The sequence below is a fragment of the Nyctereutes procyonoides genome, unplaced genomic scaffold, assembly GCF_905146905.1.
Source record: "Nyctereutes procyonoides isolate TBG_1078 unplaced genomic scaffold, NYPRO_anot_genome, whole genome shotgun sequence".
Lineage (NCBI taxonomy): Eukaryota > Metazoa > Chordata > Mammalia > Carnivora > Canidae > Nyctereutes > Nyctereutes procyonoides.
The window spans coordinates 11,218,981-11,233,341 of NW_026575048.1; the positions used below are offsets into that span (position 1 = coordinate 11,218,981).

The 14,361-nt window shown below is 35.9% G+C and overlaps 1 protein-coding gene across 1 annotated transcript in view; it reads right to left on the bottom strand.

The window, feature by feature from the left end:
* NBAS (NBAS subunit of NRZ tethering complex) overlaps positions 1-14,361 on the bottom strand; it is a 322,484-nt gene that overhangs the window by 243,600 nt on the left and 64,523 nt on the right. Inside the window, exon 12 of the mRNA XM_055327484.1 lies at positions 6,854-6,982. Coding sequence (XP_055183459.1) covers positions 6,854-6,982 — 129 coding nt within the window. The remainder of the gene's footprint in view (positions 1-6,853; positions 6,983-14,361) is intronic.

Consider the following 14,361-nt stretch of genomic DNA (forward strand, 5'->3'; position numbering starts at 1 on the left):
TCAAATTCTTCTGGATATACACCTAACTATTCATATGCTATCACCTTTGCAGTGCACCTAGCAGATTCACTCTAGATACGTGAACTAAATGTTAAACTTCACAATATGTGCAAGTTTGATGAAATGATCTGCTTCAGGCAGAAGTGGTCTGCCAGCAACCTGACAGCTTATGCCTCACCACTCTCAAAGCTGACATTCCCACTGCTTCCCTTCATAGGATTCAAACTATCTCTGGATTGGTCTCCCTAGGCAAGGGAAACAGAAGCAAAAGAAACTACTGAGACTATACCAAAATAAAAAGCTTTTCACACAACAAAGGCAACCTAGTGAATGGGAGAAGTTATTTGCAAATGGCTTATCCACCAAGAAGTTAGTATCTAAAATACATAAAGAGCTTACACAACTCAACACCAAAAAAAATAAATAGTCTAATTTAAAAATGGGCAGAGAACATGAATAGACACTTTTCCAAAGACAACAAAAAGATGGCCAACAGACACATAAAAAGATGCTCAACATCACCGATCATCAGGGAAATGCAAATCAACACTACAATGAGATATCACCTCATACCAGCTAGTACGGCTAAAAAAAAGAAACAAGAAATAACTAGTGTTGATGAGGACATGGAGAAAAAGAAATCCTCATGCACTGTTGGTGGGAATGTAAATTGGTGCAAACACTGTAGGAAACAGTATGAAGTTTCCTCAAAAAAATTAAAACTAGAAATATCACAGGATCCAGTAATTCCACTACTATTTACCAGAAAATGAAAGAAAGCAAAGAAAGAAAAGAAAAACATTAATTTTAAGCAATATATGAATCCCTATGTTCACTGCAACATTATTTACCACAGCCAAGATATAGAGTAATCCAGTGTCCACTGATACAGGAGATAAAAAAAAAAAAGATGTGGTTTATACACATAATGGACGGAATATTACTCAGCCATACAAAAGAATGAGACCTTGTCATTTGCGTGGCAACATGCATGGACCTAGAGGGTATTATGCTAAATGGAGCAAGTCAGACAAAGAAAGACAAATATTGTACAATTTCATTTATATGTGAAATCTAAAGCCCAAAACAAAGGAAGAATATATAAACCGACTCAAATATAGAGAATAAACTGGTAGTTGTGGGGGTGGGGATAAATGGGCAAAATACATAAAGGAGATTAAGAGGTACCTCCTGCCCCCCTCCAAAGCTAATATTCCCACTGCTTCCCTTACACTATTCAAATTGCGACAGACTTACCACCCTAATAACTCTATCTAGGAGGGGACCCGTGATCTGGCCATGCTTTAGGACATCTGATCTACACTCTGTAGCTGGTGCTTTGAGAGCAGGATCACCAAGAACCCATGCCCCCTGTGAAAGCACACCAGGGGTACTCACTCCTGGTACCATGTTGATATATTCTGAGAAGCAACCTCCATGTCACTCTGCTTTGTACAACATGCGCTTTGTGTCTGAAAAACAGCCTCAAGTGCCCCCACTTCATGGTGTAGCAGTAGCTCAGAGGAGAATGTCCTAAGAATATACTTAGATAGATTTTGTATAGAAAGGCTCTCATGGTGACAGTAATGTTTTCTTCAGATTTAGGAATTTATTTGTTGCTTCTTTTTAACAGCTAGAAGCTAAATATAACAAAGACCCTGCCTCTAACCGCTTATAAAAGCAAACTGTCAAATGTTTTTTTCATTCCACTAACACTTATTAGTATTTAATATGCCAAGCTCTATGTTAGACCCCATGGAAGAAATGTATAGTCAGTGTCTATTCTCCAGAAGCTCACAGTTGAGTGAATTATATCAAGCTGTGGATTATATCAAGATTAATCACATTAACGGTCATCTTCCCACTTATCCTTCACTGATTGATCCATTTAACAAAATTTGTTCAATACCTACTATTGTGTCAAAGAGCAAATAAAACTGTGTGAGAAATGAAACTTATCTTTTCTATTTCATCTAAGCAAGTACAAATAGAAAAATAAAAAAACTTCTTCAGACAAAAATTAAGGCCAAAAATGAGATGGAAATATATAAACATAACATATGGGAAATGTTTGAAATGAAAATCACTTTAGCAATTTTACTATATTCCAGACATGAACAAAACTTAATACTCACAGATTTCTAGCCAGATGGATTTTCATATTGACAATGAAAGTTGAAGTATTTAATCAACTCAAAACTGGATAGACATAAATCAGAATAGGCATTTCCACAACTATCTTTAATCATTAGATTTTAAAGAGAAAATAATCACACAAAGCATATTATGAAAAACTAATAAAGTAGCAAATTACAAGAAGAAGGCCTCAGATGAGCTGCATTCACAATTTGATAAAAGAGGCTAAGGTTGTATAGGCAATAGTAACATCAGTTTCTTCTCAGGCAATGTTTTAGCTAAAATGATACACTATATATTACCATATAATCTATTTCAAACTCATTGCTTTGGCCATTTTCTAGAACAGCCATAAGGAGAGGCAGAGCCCTGTCCTGCCTGGCCAACCCAAGGTCCCTTGACTATTGCTGGACGAATGAGAAAGGAGCACTGTTTCTCAGTCAGCCAGGAGTACATAAAATGACACCAATATATTCGGTAAACGACTTATTTATAATTTCACATTTCCAAGGTCTCTGCCCAATGGCCTGCCCAACTCTGGAGGTACCATTCACATGAACTGCGTGGACTCTCTCCCTTTTTTTCCATTAGTATATTACTAGTGCATAACTGGCGCAGACAAAAGTCAGCATCTCTCAACATAAGAGCTACAGAAGATACTCCGAAAGAAAGGCTTAACCTATGAGGTCAGAGCACCTGAGGCCAACCAGAACCTTGATTCTAAGAGCAGTGATACAAGTTTACTTCTTTTAGTACTATTCCCATCTATTAAAATATGAAAATGTTTCTCACTTACTCAGACTATAATGAAGTAATTGAAATAGTCACAATCACTCCGGGTGGATAGCCAAGCCTTACTACACAAGTGCTACTTACTCCCAAAGATCTTTCCCCCCAACTCCACCAACTGGATTGTGCGTCCTTCCTTTGAGCTTAGCTCTTTATAATATTAACATGTTCCTTTACTAATTTGTTTATAATTTCCCTTGCAAGATTATAAACATCTTAAGGGCAAGCACTAGGACTTACTGCATTTTCTACTCTAGAACTTGGTAAAGATTCAGTAAATACTTGTACTCTATTATTTTATGATTATTATTATAAGTATAGTTAACAGCTTCCTCTTTATAGAATTGTTACATACAAGGTTTATAGCACTTACCATACTACACTAAATTTCAATGACTCCCTTCATAAAGGGACATCCAAACCCAAAATGGCCAATCCAATGTGACAAACTCCTAGGACACAGGTCAAAAACTCAAGCAGAAAAACTCAAGCAGAGTAGAGTTGTTCAAACTCTTTTTGCTGAACAAAGAGTTACCATCCTCACATAATTTCCCAGTACATCATAGATACTGTATACATCTATTGTAAATGCAAGGGTTTCCCAGTGAGAAGCTTTGTCAATTATTTACTCCAGTTCTTGGCGTTACACACTAACTGGGGCTCAAGAGTTCAACACATCTGAGAAGGCTGAAGAAATCTGAGTTACATTCACCGAGAAAAGGGATTTCTCTCTATTCTATTAAAGATATAAGTAAATAAAGCCTAATTTTAAAAAACCTAATATATATGTTTTTCCCACCTTTTTTAAAAATGTATTTATTTTCCCACAGAGTCATGGAAAGAGCATATACCTCTGACTCAGAGAGAGATGAAACCAAATCCCAACTCTACTGCTTACTTGCTAGGTAACCCTGGGACAAAATAAGTGTTCAATAAATAATACCTGAGGTTATTACTATAGCAAATTTTGCAAAAGCTACAAGAATACTGTCTACATGAACCGTGATCTCACTGAGCTACATAAGCCTGAAATGAGTATATCAAAAGAAACCAGAGGGCTCTTTCTGTGAAAATGATGAAGACTCATAGGAGTTTATGATGGAATAAAGTTTCAGAAAGAATAGTAGAAAGGGCTGGACAAAAGCAGGGAGAGGAAAAGTTCAGGAAGCAAGTGTGAAGCAGCATAATGATCAGATGGGAGGAGATGACAAGTAAACAAATCAGTTTGCATTTTGACCATAACCTTAGAATCTTAAGGAAAAGATCAGATGAAACTAAATTCTTTATGTGCTATCAGCCTTGGATAAAATTTCTTTTCAGACTAAAATGAGCAGAGGTCTCAGAGCACAAAACCTATTCTATTCAGCAAGAGTCTTCTCATGTACTGAGCTACAGCAAGAAAAGAGAGGGGTTGGCAGCCACCAGCCCAGGATGGATAAACTCTGGAAGGAGGTAGCATGCTAAGCAGCAGTAGAAATAGCAATGAAGGTAAGATTAGGTCCAGTAATTCTCACTAAGCCACTGTTCCCTCAGCAAAGGAATCTATCATCTGCAAAATGTCCAAGGTAATGGCAACCAGTCCATGGTTTTCACTTTTGTGAGCCCTCAAAGCTATCTTTCTCTAGTTTGTTCAAGCATCCAAGGGAATTTATAGCAACCCAATCTAAAAACACAGATATATTGCCCCTAAAAACTGGTCAGTTTGTAATAAAAGATATAACTACCTTGAGGATCAAGCTGCATCAGCAGATGGTCTCTATACACTGTTTGGGGGATGCTAAACTAGAACCACAAATGGCAAGATGGAAGCTCATCCCTCCTCAGCAATTCCTGATGAACTGCCCTTCTAAACTCTCAAGATACTTTTATTCAAAAGAGCCTCCCTAGGACAACACAGGAGACCAACTTCTGGCACGAATTCACTGTACCCACCATAAACCTCTTTCTCTCTTATTTACTTATTTCAGAGGGAGGGAGGGGCCGAGGGAGAGGGAGAGTCACAAGCAGACTCCACACTGAGCACAGAGCAAGACTTGGGGCTCGATCCCATGACTTGAAATCATGACCTGAGCCAAAATCAAGAGTCATAGGCTTAACCGACTGACCCACTCCATTATTTTTCTGATGGCATTTTCCAAACTACTGAGATATTTATATTTAGTAATTCAAATTTTTTAAACAATTTTTTAACTCTTTTAATAGAATAATTACAAAAATCTAATGAATAACATTAATGAGCTATTTAGGTAAGTATAATGATATTGATTGGCAACTAATGACAAAATAATGTCTAACCAGTTAAAAAGTTGAGTGCATGCCAATAAGGACTATAATAAATGCAATTTATCCTTGCAGGTAAAGAAGGGTATCTAGAAATTCAGTAAATGGAAAAGCATACTAATGAATTTTGTCTAAATACTAAATACCCTTTGCACTACACATGTATGCCATTCTAGAATACTAACTAAATGAAATATTAAGTGTTCCTCGAACTTCATCAGTATTTCTATTAGATGAATGAAATAATGCAATTAGTAAATTTAAGAGAAAAAAATTGCCCAAACGTAAAATTTCACATATATAAATAGAAAAGGGTCTTCCCAAATGATGAATTTATCACTCTATGTCAATAACCACAACAATTACATGGTACCATTTGGATCATTTATGTATAACACATAACTATATGTGGTTGTAGAGTTGATCCACTCCACTTCTGGAGGGAAGATATAAATCAAGTTAGCTATAAATTCCAAAAAAAGAGAGAAAGAATGTTCCTTTTACTTAGCTACTGAGGTTGACGACTGAAGAGTGCCTCTTCTGTTTAGAACACATCTAGATCTAATGAGAAAGTGTGGCAGAGATGTGGGGACCAAATTAAATTCAAGGTGAGTAGGAACTAAGGGGGAAAAAAAACCTTCCCAAACTTGTGTATAAAAACAAAAAACTTGAAGAACAGCGAAAACAAATTTAAGTCTGTGAAAAGCATAAGAAAATGAAGAGCCAGTTTCTCTTTCCCTCTGCTATTCTGGGAATAATGAAATGTTCTTTGCTTCTCAAAATTCTTTTAATAGCTCAGTTTAACCAGTGAAATGAAAATAAAAAGAATTCTGAGAAAAGACATCAATCCATTCAGACTCCAATCTTGGAATCACAAAATCATCCACCAAAGTTGATGAGAAGATATTCCTTTAGAAAAAAGATATGAGGAAGTATGACTGTTATGTGCTGAAATGTTGAACAGTCATTAGAGGAATAAAAGATCAAGAATGTAAGTTGTATATAACTGAGAAAATTTTTCCTTAAATCTTCACTCTATCACAATACACATCATTTATGGGCAATCCTTATTTGCCCATCAGTATTTTAAATTATAACAGATACTGAATCTGTTGTTAAACAACTGAACCTGTTCATTCTTAAGAGTGTCATTTCAAGACACTAAAAAATTAACAGACTGTATCTTCACTGTCTACCTTTTGAGTGAGAAAAAGAGAACTCCCTTGAAGCCTTAAACAAGCCCAATATTATATAAGCATTGCAAGATGTGGGAAGAATTTAGTATTCTAAAGCATTCTTTAGTATTCTGAATCCTTCATCATATTAGTTGCTTGTTGCTACAAAATTAATAACTCCGTTCTATATTTTTATAATGAGAAAAGGAGAAAAGAGAAGAGGTTGGGGGACAGATTACACTCAGCATATAGACTATATTGCCCTACAAATTAAAGTCAGTACACAGTGCTACTCTGTTCTTAATTTATCCTATTATATTGATAATAATCTAATTTTAACTACAGCTTTGGCGTGGTAAGAATAAATAACAGCTGTGTGCTACATTAAAATATCAACCAAATGAAATCAGTATTGTCAGTACTCACCCTTAAGTGAGAATCATTCTTAGAATAATAATAATCAAGAGACATACCTGCTCATTTTGATTCCATTCCCCTTGCTGCTTCAGAGATGGAATGGCCCAGATGCTTAGTTTCCCTGAGAAGTGAATGGCAGCAAGGAGGGTCCCATCTGGAGAAAGGCTCATCTTAAAGATTCCATCCTATACAATAATTATATTACATTAATGTCAGATCAAGGAACTTCTAGCTGAATAGAAGTAACTTCCAGAATTTAAAAACACTCTTCAGGAGGGATCATGTCATAAACCATCTCTCATAATTAAGGGTTCCAACAACTTCATAACACTATAAATGTGCTCCATCCAGCAAACAGAAACAGGACACTTAGCCTTAAGAAATTTTTTAAATCTATTTTATAGTGTTATAATTAACATAAAACTGAAAACTCAAGTATGTGAGCATTATAAAAATACTCCTTTATATCACATCAATTACCATGAGTTCTCATTAACACTTATGTGTTGATACTGATCAGATTGTGAATTTCCTGAATTTTGGGTCATTTTCACAAGATTCTGTAAGTACACAATGCCTAAAAGGTTCTTTCACAGAGAGGCCACAAATTCATGCTATGTGGACAAAAGGAAAAGGAAAGGAGGAAGAGAAAATTGGCAGAAAAGAAGGTCCACCAGTGGCAGGAACAGAAGAAGGCAAAGGGGAAAATGCATTCCTTAATTTAAGGACTGCTAAGAGTGTTTACTTTCCAGATTTCCTGGTAAATCTGAGTAATCTAACTGTTGCTACAGCAAAGAAACTCTGTAGTATATGGATTTTTCATGGCCAACCTCAGAGTGCACAGAGTCCTACTCATCCAAACAATCTCTCAGTCCTTTCCTAATGAGAATACCAGGTTGCTCAGTTACCACAAGAGAAACCATACAAGCAGAAATGTCTCCTGCCTGCCTACACCCGTATTTGTCCTTAACATATAGAAAATCTGGCAACACAGACCCCCCCACAATGGCAATAATCAGGTGGGACTGCATAGCATATGCACCCTTAAAATGGTGATAAGCTTTCCAGTTAGCCAAAGCCCCAATCATTCTTGGTTACAGCCCCAAGATTAAGGCCAGGTGTCAACTACAGACCTGAAAATTAAATATCACTACACTGAAAAAACAGAAATTATACCTGGCTCACTTCAACACATTATCTACCAGGTCTCTACAGACACAAGAGTTTAAGTCCTCAATGTCTACAATGACTAAGGCATTATTAGCTATCAAAAACAAACAGCATGATTTCAGAAAGTGAGAAACACTTCTGGATGAGTAGATAGATGAAAAGATTAGCATCCTCTAATTTCCTCACTAAGGACTAAAATCACTTTAACGGGATATAACATGTCTACCCCAGAATGCCAGAATTAAATGTAAGAAAGATTAAAATACAAAAGCCAGAGAAAGAAAAGCAATAAACGCAAAAGCACTTCCAACACAATGTTAAATATTCCCCCATCCCCTCCTTTATGATGGAGAGGAGGTCACAAGCAGAAGAGCCTGACATCTTCTAGTCACAACTCTGGTCAACAGGCTCCACGGTTTGGCATAAGGTGAACCTCACAAGCATATATTTCCATCACCTCCAACAACTCTCATCCCATCATTTAAAGTTCATAGGGAAAGAAACAAGATCCCAAGGGTTAAGACACTTGCTGAAGACCATTCAAGTGTAGACCACAGAACCTGAACTAGATGCCTTCAATGCCAACCCACGTCACTTCCACTACACAGGCATCACTGCCCTCCCTTGGACCGTGGCCTTTCCAGGAGCCACAGAAATGCTCCCTGGGAGAAATCATGGTCAAGTATACTTTACTGTTTTCCTCACCTACATAATTAGTCATGAATGATCTGTATGGTAACTCCCAGGTTTTATAAATGCTTCATTAACCAACTCCCCTAAAAGTCTTCTGAAAGAAAGTAAATAGGAAGTTTATGAATCTCTTTAACAAAAAAGAAAAAAAAGTGTAATGTGAAGAATTTAATAGCACTGTGAACTAGAAAACACTGAATGAGGGATCCCTGGGTGGCGCAGCGGTTTAGCGCCTGCCTTTGGCCCAGGGCGTGATTCTGGAGACCCGGGATCGAATCCCACGTCGGGCTTCCGGTGCATGGAGCCTGCTTCTCCCTCTGCCTGTGTCTCTGCTTCTCTCTCTCTCTGTGTGTGACTATCATAAATAAATAAAAAAAAAAAAAAAATTAAAAAAAAAAAAAGAAAGAAAACACTGAATGAAAATTTTTGTTTTAATTATTTTGTTTTAATCCTCCTCTCCCTTTACCTTCCTTCTTTTCTTTCTAGATACTAAGCAGTAAATAGATTAACTAAAATATTACCACTTGCTTTTAACCTGGTGGGTTCTTAAATCCCCTTAGTTTTATTTGACACTATGATATCTACACTGCAAACTTACCGTTCCTTTTTCTAAAGCACTTTGTTGTAGAAATCTCCACTTACAGACACACCAAAGTAGAAATTATAGTACAATGAATACCCATGGACCCAACAACCAGCTTATAAAGAAATATCAACATTCCACATTTGTTTCACCAAGTCTCCTGGAATCACTACAATATTCTGGGGAATTTTTTTCCCCTGGAGTTTTTCAAAGCAGATCCCAGACAATGAGATGTATATGTTAAGTATACATTTCTTTCAAGTCCCAAGTTATCTGTTTAACTTTCATATATGTGCACTGTGAGAAGATACGGTTATCAGTAGCAACTGAATTATAGCCACTCATAATAGACAAGTCACCTATGTTACTTCAGAAACACGGTGTTTTCCTCATGAAATAAAAACTCTTATCTGTAGAAACATTTCTGAGTGTATATAGCATACAGAGTATTTATGGCTCAGGGAATAATTTATTATCCTGACAGTAACTGTTACACAAGACCTAAAGCCACAGTTAGAAAATCTAGGCTAAATTCTGTGAAGAGAGTCTGCAGTATTTAGAAGTCTGAATGATTTTTCGTTGGCCAGGGAGAGAATTTCAGAGTGTGTGCTCAGAAATAAGAGGAAATGGTTTTTCAATCAACTGCACATCACAATAAAAGTAAACCTCAAACCTTCGAACTGTAATTCCTCATACTTTATTAAGATTTCTCAGCATAAGTGAATAATCCTTCTCTCGTCTTCTTTTTTAATTAAATAGCTCAAAACGCAATAAAATTTAGCCGTAATTTTTACTTTGGTTAAAATGTGTCTGAATTTCTTTCAGATTCCTCAAATATGAATGTCATGTTCATTTCAATCATTACAACAGCTGGAATGTCAAGAATATATAACTTGGCAGTGAAAAGTGGAAAGCTTTTTCTCTGAGAGCAAGAACAAGACAAGAAAGCCCACTCTTGCCAATTTTATTCAACATAGTACTGCAAATCCTAGCCAGAGCAATTAGGCAAGAAAATAAATAGAAAGCACATGAACTGGAAAGGAAGAAGTAAAACTGTTTCTTTACAGATGACATGATATTATATATAGAAAATCCTAAAGACTCCACTGGAAAACTGCAGGAATAAACAATTTCAGTAAAGCTTTAGGATACAAAAATCAACATACAAAAACCACTTGCATTCCTATACACTAACAGTGCACTATTATAAAAAAGAAATTAACAATCGCAGTTATACTAGCATCCAAAAAAATAAAATACTTAGGAATAAACGTAACCAAGAAGGTGAGAGATCTGTACAAGAAAAGTCATAAAACATTGGTCAAATAAATTGAACACAAATAAATGGAAAGATATTCCATGTTCATGGACTGAAAGAATACTGTTAAAATGTCCATTATGTCCAAAGTGACCTATAGGTTCAATGCAATCTCTACCAAAATTCAAATGGTATTTTCCATAGAAATAGAATAATCCTAAAATTTGTACCTTACCACAAAAGACCCTAAGTCTCCAAAGATGCCAAAGCAAACTTAAGAAAGAACAAAACTGTAGGTATCATACTTTGATTTCAAACTATTGTTACAAAGCTATAGTAATCAAAATAATACTGTATTGGTATAAAAACAGGCACAAAGATCAATGGACTAGAACAGAGGGCCCAGAAATAAACCCATGCATAGACAGTCAACTAATTCACAACAAAGGAGTCAACAATACACAGTGGGGAAAGCATACTCTTTCAATGGTATTGGAAAACCACATAGGTATTGAATCCCTAATGTACACCATTTACTCTAATTGGATGAAAGTCTTGAGCATAAGACTTGAAACCCTAAAACTCCTATAAGAAAACAAGGGATAAGCTCCTTGACTGGTCTTAGCAATGATTTTTTGGATTAGGATATCAAGAGCAAAGTCAAAAAAAGCAAAAATAAACAAGCAGGACTACATCAAACTAAAAACATCAGCACAGCAAAGGAAACCATTAACAAAATGAAAAGACAACAATGAAATGGGAGAAAATATTTACAAACTACATAACTGATAAAAAGTTAATATCCAAAATATACAAGGGACTCCATTAACAATAGCAAAAAAACCCAAATAACCCAACTTAAAAATGAACAAAACATCTGAATAGACATTTTTTTCCAAAAAAGACATAAAAATGGCCAACAGGTACATGAAAAGGTGCTCAACTAATCATCAGGGAAAGGCACATCAAAAGCACAATTAGGTACCACCTCACACATATTAGGATGGCTATCATCAAAAAGAAAAGAGAACAAACACTGGTGAGAATGTGGACACACACACACACACACACACGTATCACTCGGCCTTAAAAAAGAAGGAAATCCTGTCATTTGTGACAATATCGATGAACCTAGAGGGCATTATGCTCAGTGAAATACACCAAACACAGAAAGACCAATATTGCATGATATTACATATATATGTGTAATACATAATTTTATATATATAAGTATTTTATATATATATAAAATTTTATATATATATGTATGTGTGTATATATATATATACACACATATATATATAAAATCTTTTTAAAAAATCAAACCCCTACCCCTAAAAACAGATAGTAGGAAACTAGTTGTCTATCAGAGATTAGGGGAAGGGAGGAAGTAAGAAGATGTTGGTAAAAGGCTAAAAACTTTCAGTTAGAAGATGAAGTTCTGAAGATTCAATGGGTAACATGATAACGCCTGCATTATATAACTGAAACTTGCTAAGACAGTAGGACTTCAACATTCTTATGCACACAAGAAAAAGGTAAATATGTGAGTTAATGGATGTGTGAATTCGATGGGGGAAAATCCATTCACATTGTACACTTAAAATATCTTACAATTTTTACTTCAATAAATATCTCACAATTGTATCTTACAATTGTTTGAAGCAAACAAAACAAGAAAGAAAATGATGACTATCACTTGCTAACATCTATTCCATGAGTATCCACCAAAAAGGCAGTGTCGGTAAATAATTACTTGGTAAGTTATTATCACTGAGTAGGCAACATGGGGCAGAGTAAGTTGGCTGACAAAGATCATTTACACAATAGATAGTATTCTTCCACCAGAAGCTCATCTATGGCCCTTTTAAGGGACCGTATTATCAATTCTATGTACCCCCTTGTATCAAATTTTTGCTCAAAATTTTTCCAAAGGTACTTTCCTCTTACCTCACTGAATCTGTGTAGCAATGTGATACTAATACTATTGAAATTAATAATATGAAAAAAAAGAAATTAATAATATGAACAGGATTTTAATTTTCACCTCTATTTCTCATTTATTAAACCACCAGCTCAAATATCCATTTGATCTTTTGTTAATTAAAAACACTAATTAAAGCCTTCTACCACTGGCAGCAATATTTAGAGTGGAATTGTGCCTGGTCTCAAACACTGCAATAAAACTTTTAACTGTCCTTTCTAAGAGAGTAATTCTTTTAAATGTTAAATATCAGATCTTTGTACTGAGATTAGTTTAAATTGGCTAACTTTCTTCCACTGTGTATCATCTACATAAGAACAATTAAAAATGAGTGATTTCCTATTTCATTACACTTTTCAAATGTACAAACTATATTAAAATTAAAGTACTGAAGAACTATAATGCATACTTCAAAATGTTCCAAATTACCACATAGCCTTAAAGGTGAATTTGTAAGCCCTACTCTTCCAACATTCAACAATTATTTATTGAATAAATATATTCAATAATATAATAATTACATGTCAGGCACCATTTTACACTCTGGGGAGCCAGCAGTGAGCAAAACATAAATCTCTGTCTTCAAGAAGTTCAGAAGATTTTCTGTGGTTTAAAGTCTGGACCACCCCCCCCCCACACACACACACACAAAAATCAATCATCCTCAAAAGCACAATTAACAAACCAGGGTGCAGCAAACAGGTGGCAACACTGCAAAAGTATGTAGGAAAGAGAAAGCCTCTGGGGGGGGGGGGGGACTTTCTTATAAAAGAACATATGTAGCTTTTATTATCAATATACTCTTTGAAAGATAATATATGCCAGACAACCAATAGTTGGTTATTTGGAATCATATAAAGGTCATACATGAAAAACCCACAACTAACATCATAGTCAATGGTGAAAAACTTTCCAAGATCAGGAACAAGAAAAAGACAGACTCTTACCACTTTTATTCAACATAGTATTGGAAGTCCTACCCCTAGCAATCAGACAAGAAATAAAAGACAAATTGGTATAAAAGAAGTAAAATTTTTATTATTTGCAGAAGACATGACAGTATGTATAGAAAACCCAAAGACTCGGGATCCCTGGGTGGCGCAGCGGTTTAGTGCCTGCCTTTGGCCCAGGGCGCGATCCTGGAGACCTGGGATCGAATCCCACGTCGGGCTCCCGGTGCATGGAGCCTGCTTCTCCCTCTGCCTATGTCTCTGCCTCTCCCTCTCTCTCTCTCTCTCTCTCTCTCTCTCTCTCTCTCTGTGACTACCATAAATAAATAAAAATTAAAAAAAAAAGAAAACCCAAAGACTCCACAAAAACTACTAGAACTGATAAATGAATTCAGTAAAGTCACAAGATACAAAATATGCAGAACTCTGTTGCATTTCTATGTACTAATGAAGCAGCACCAAGAAAAAATAACAATCCCATTTACAACTGTACCAAAAAACAAACAAACAAACAAAAAGCCTAGGAATAAACTTAACCAAGGAGGTAAAAGACCAGTACCCTGAAAATTATTAAACATTGATGGAAAAAAACAGAAGATGACACAAACAGATGGAAAGCTATCCCGTGTCCATGAGTTGGGAAAACCAATATTATGAAAATGTCCACACTACCCAAAGCAATCTACAAATTTAACACAATCCTATCAAAAATACCAACAGCATTTTTCACAGAACTAGAATAATCCTAAAATTGCATGGAACACAAAAGACCCCAAATAACTGAAGTGATCTTGAGAAAGAAAAAAACTAGGGCAGCAGCCCCGTGGCCTAGCAGTTTAGCACCGCCTTCAGCCCAGGGCGTGATCCTGGAGACCCGGGATCAAGTCCTACATCAGGCTCCCTGCATGGGGCCTTCTTCTCCCTCTGCC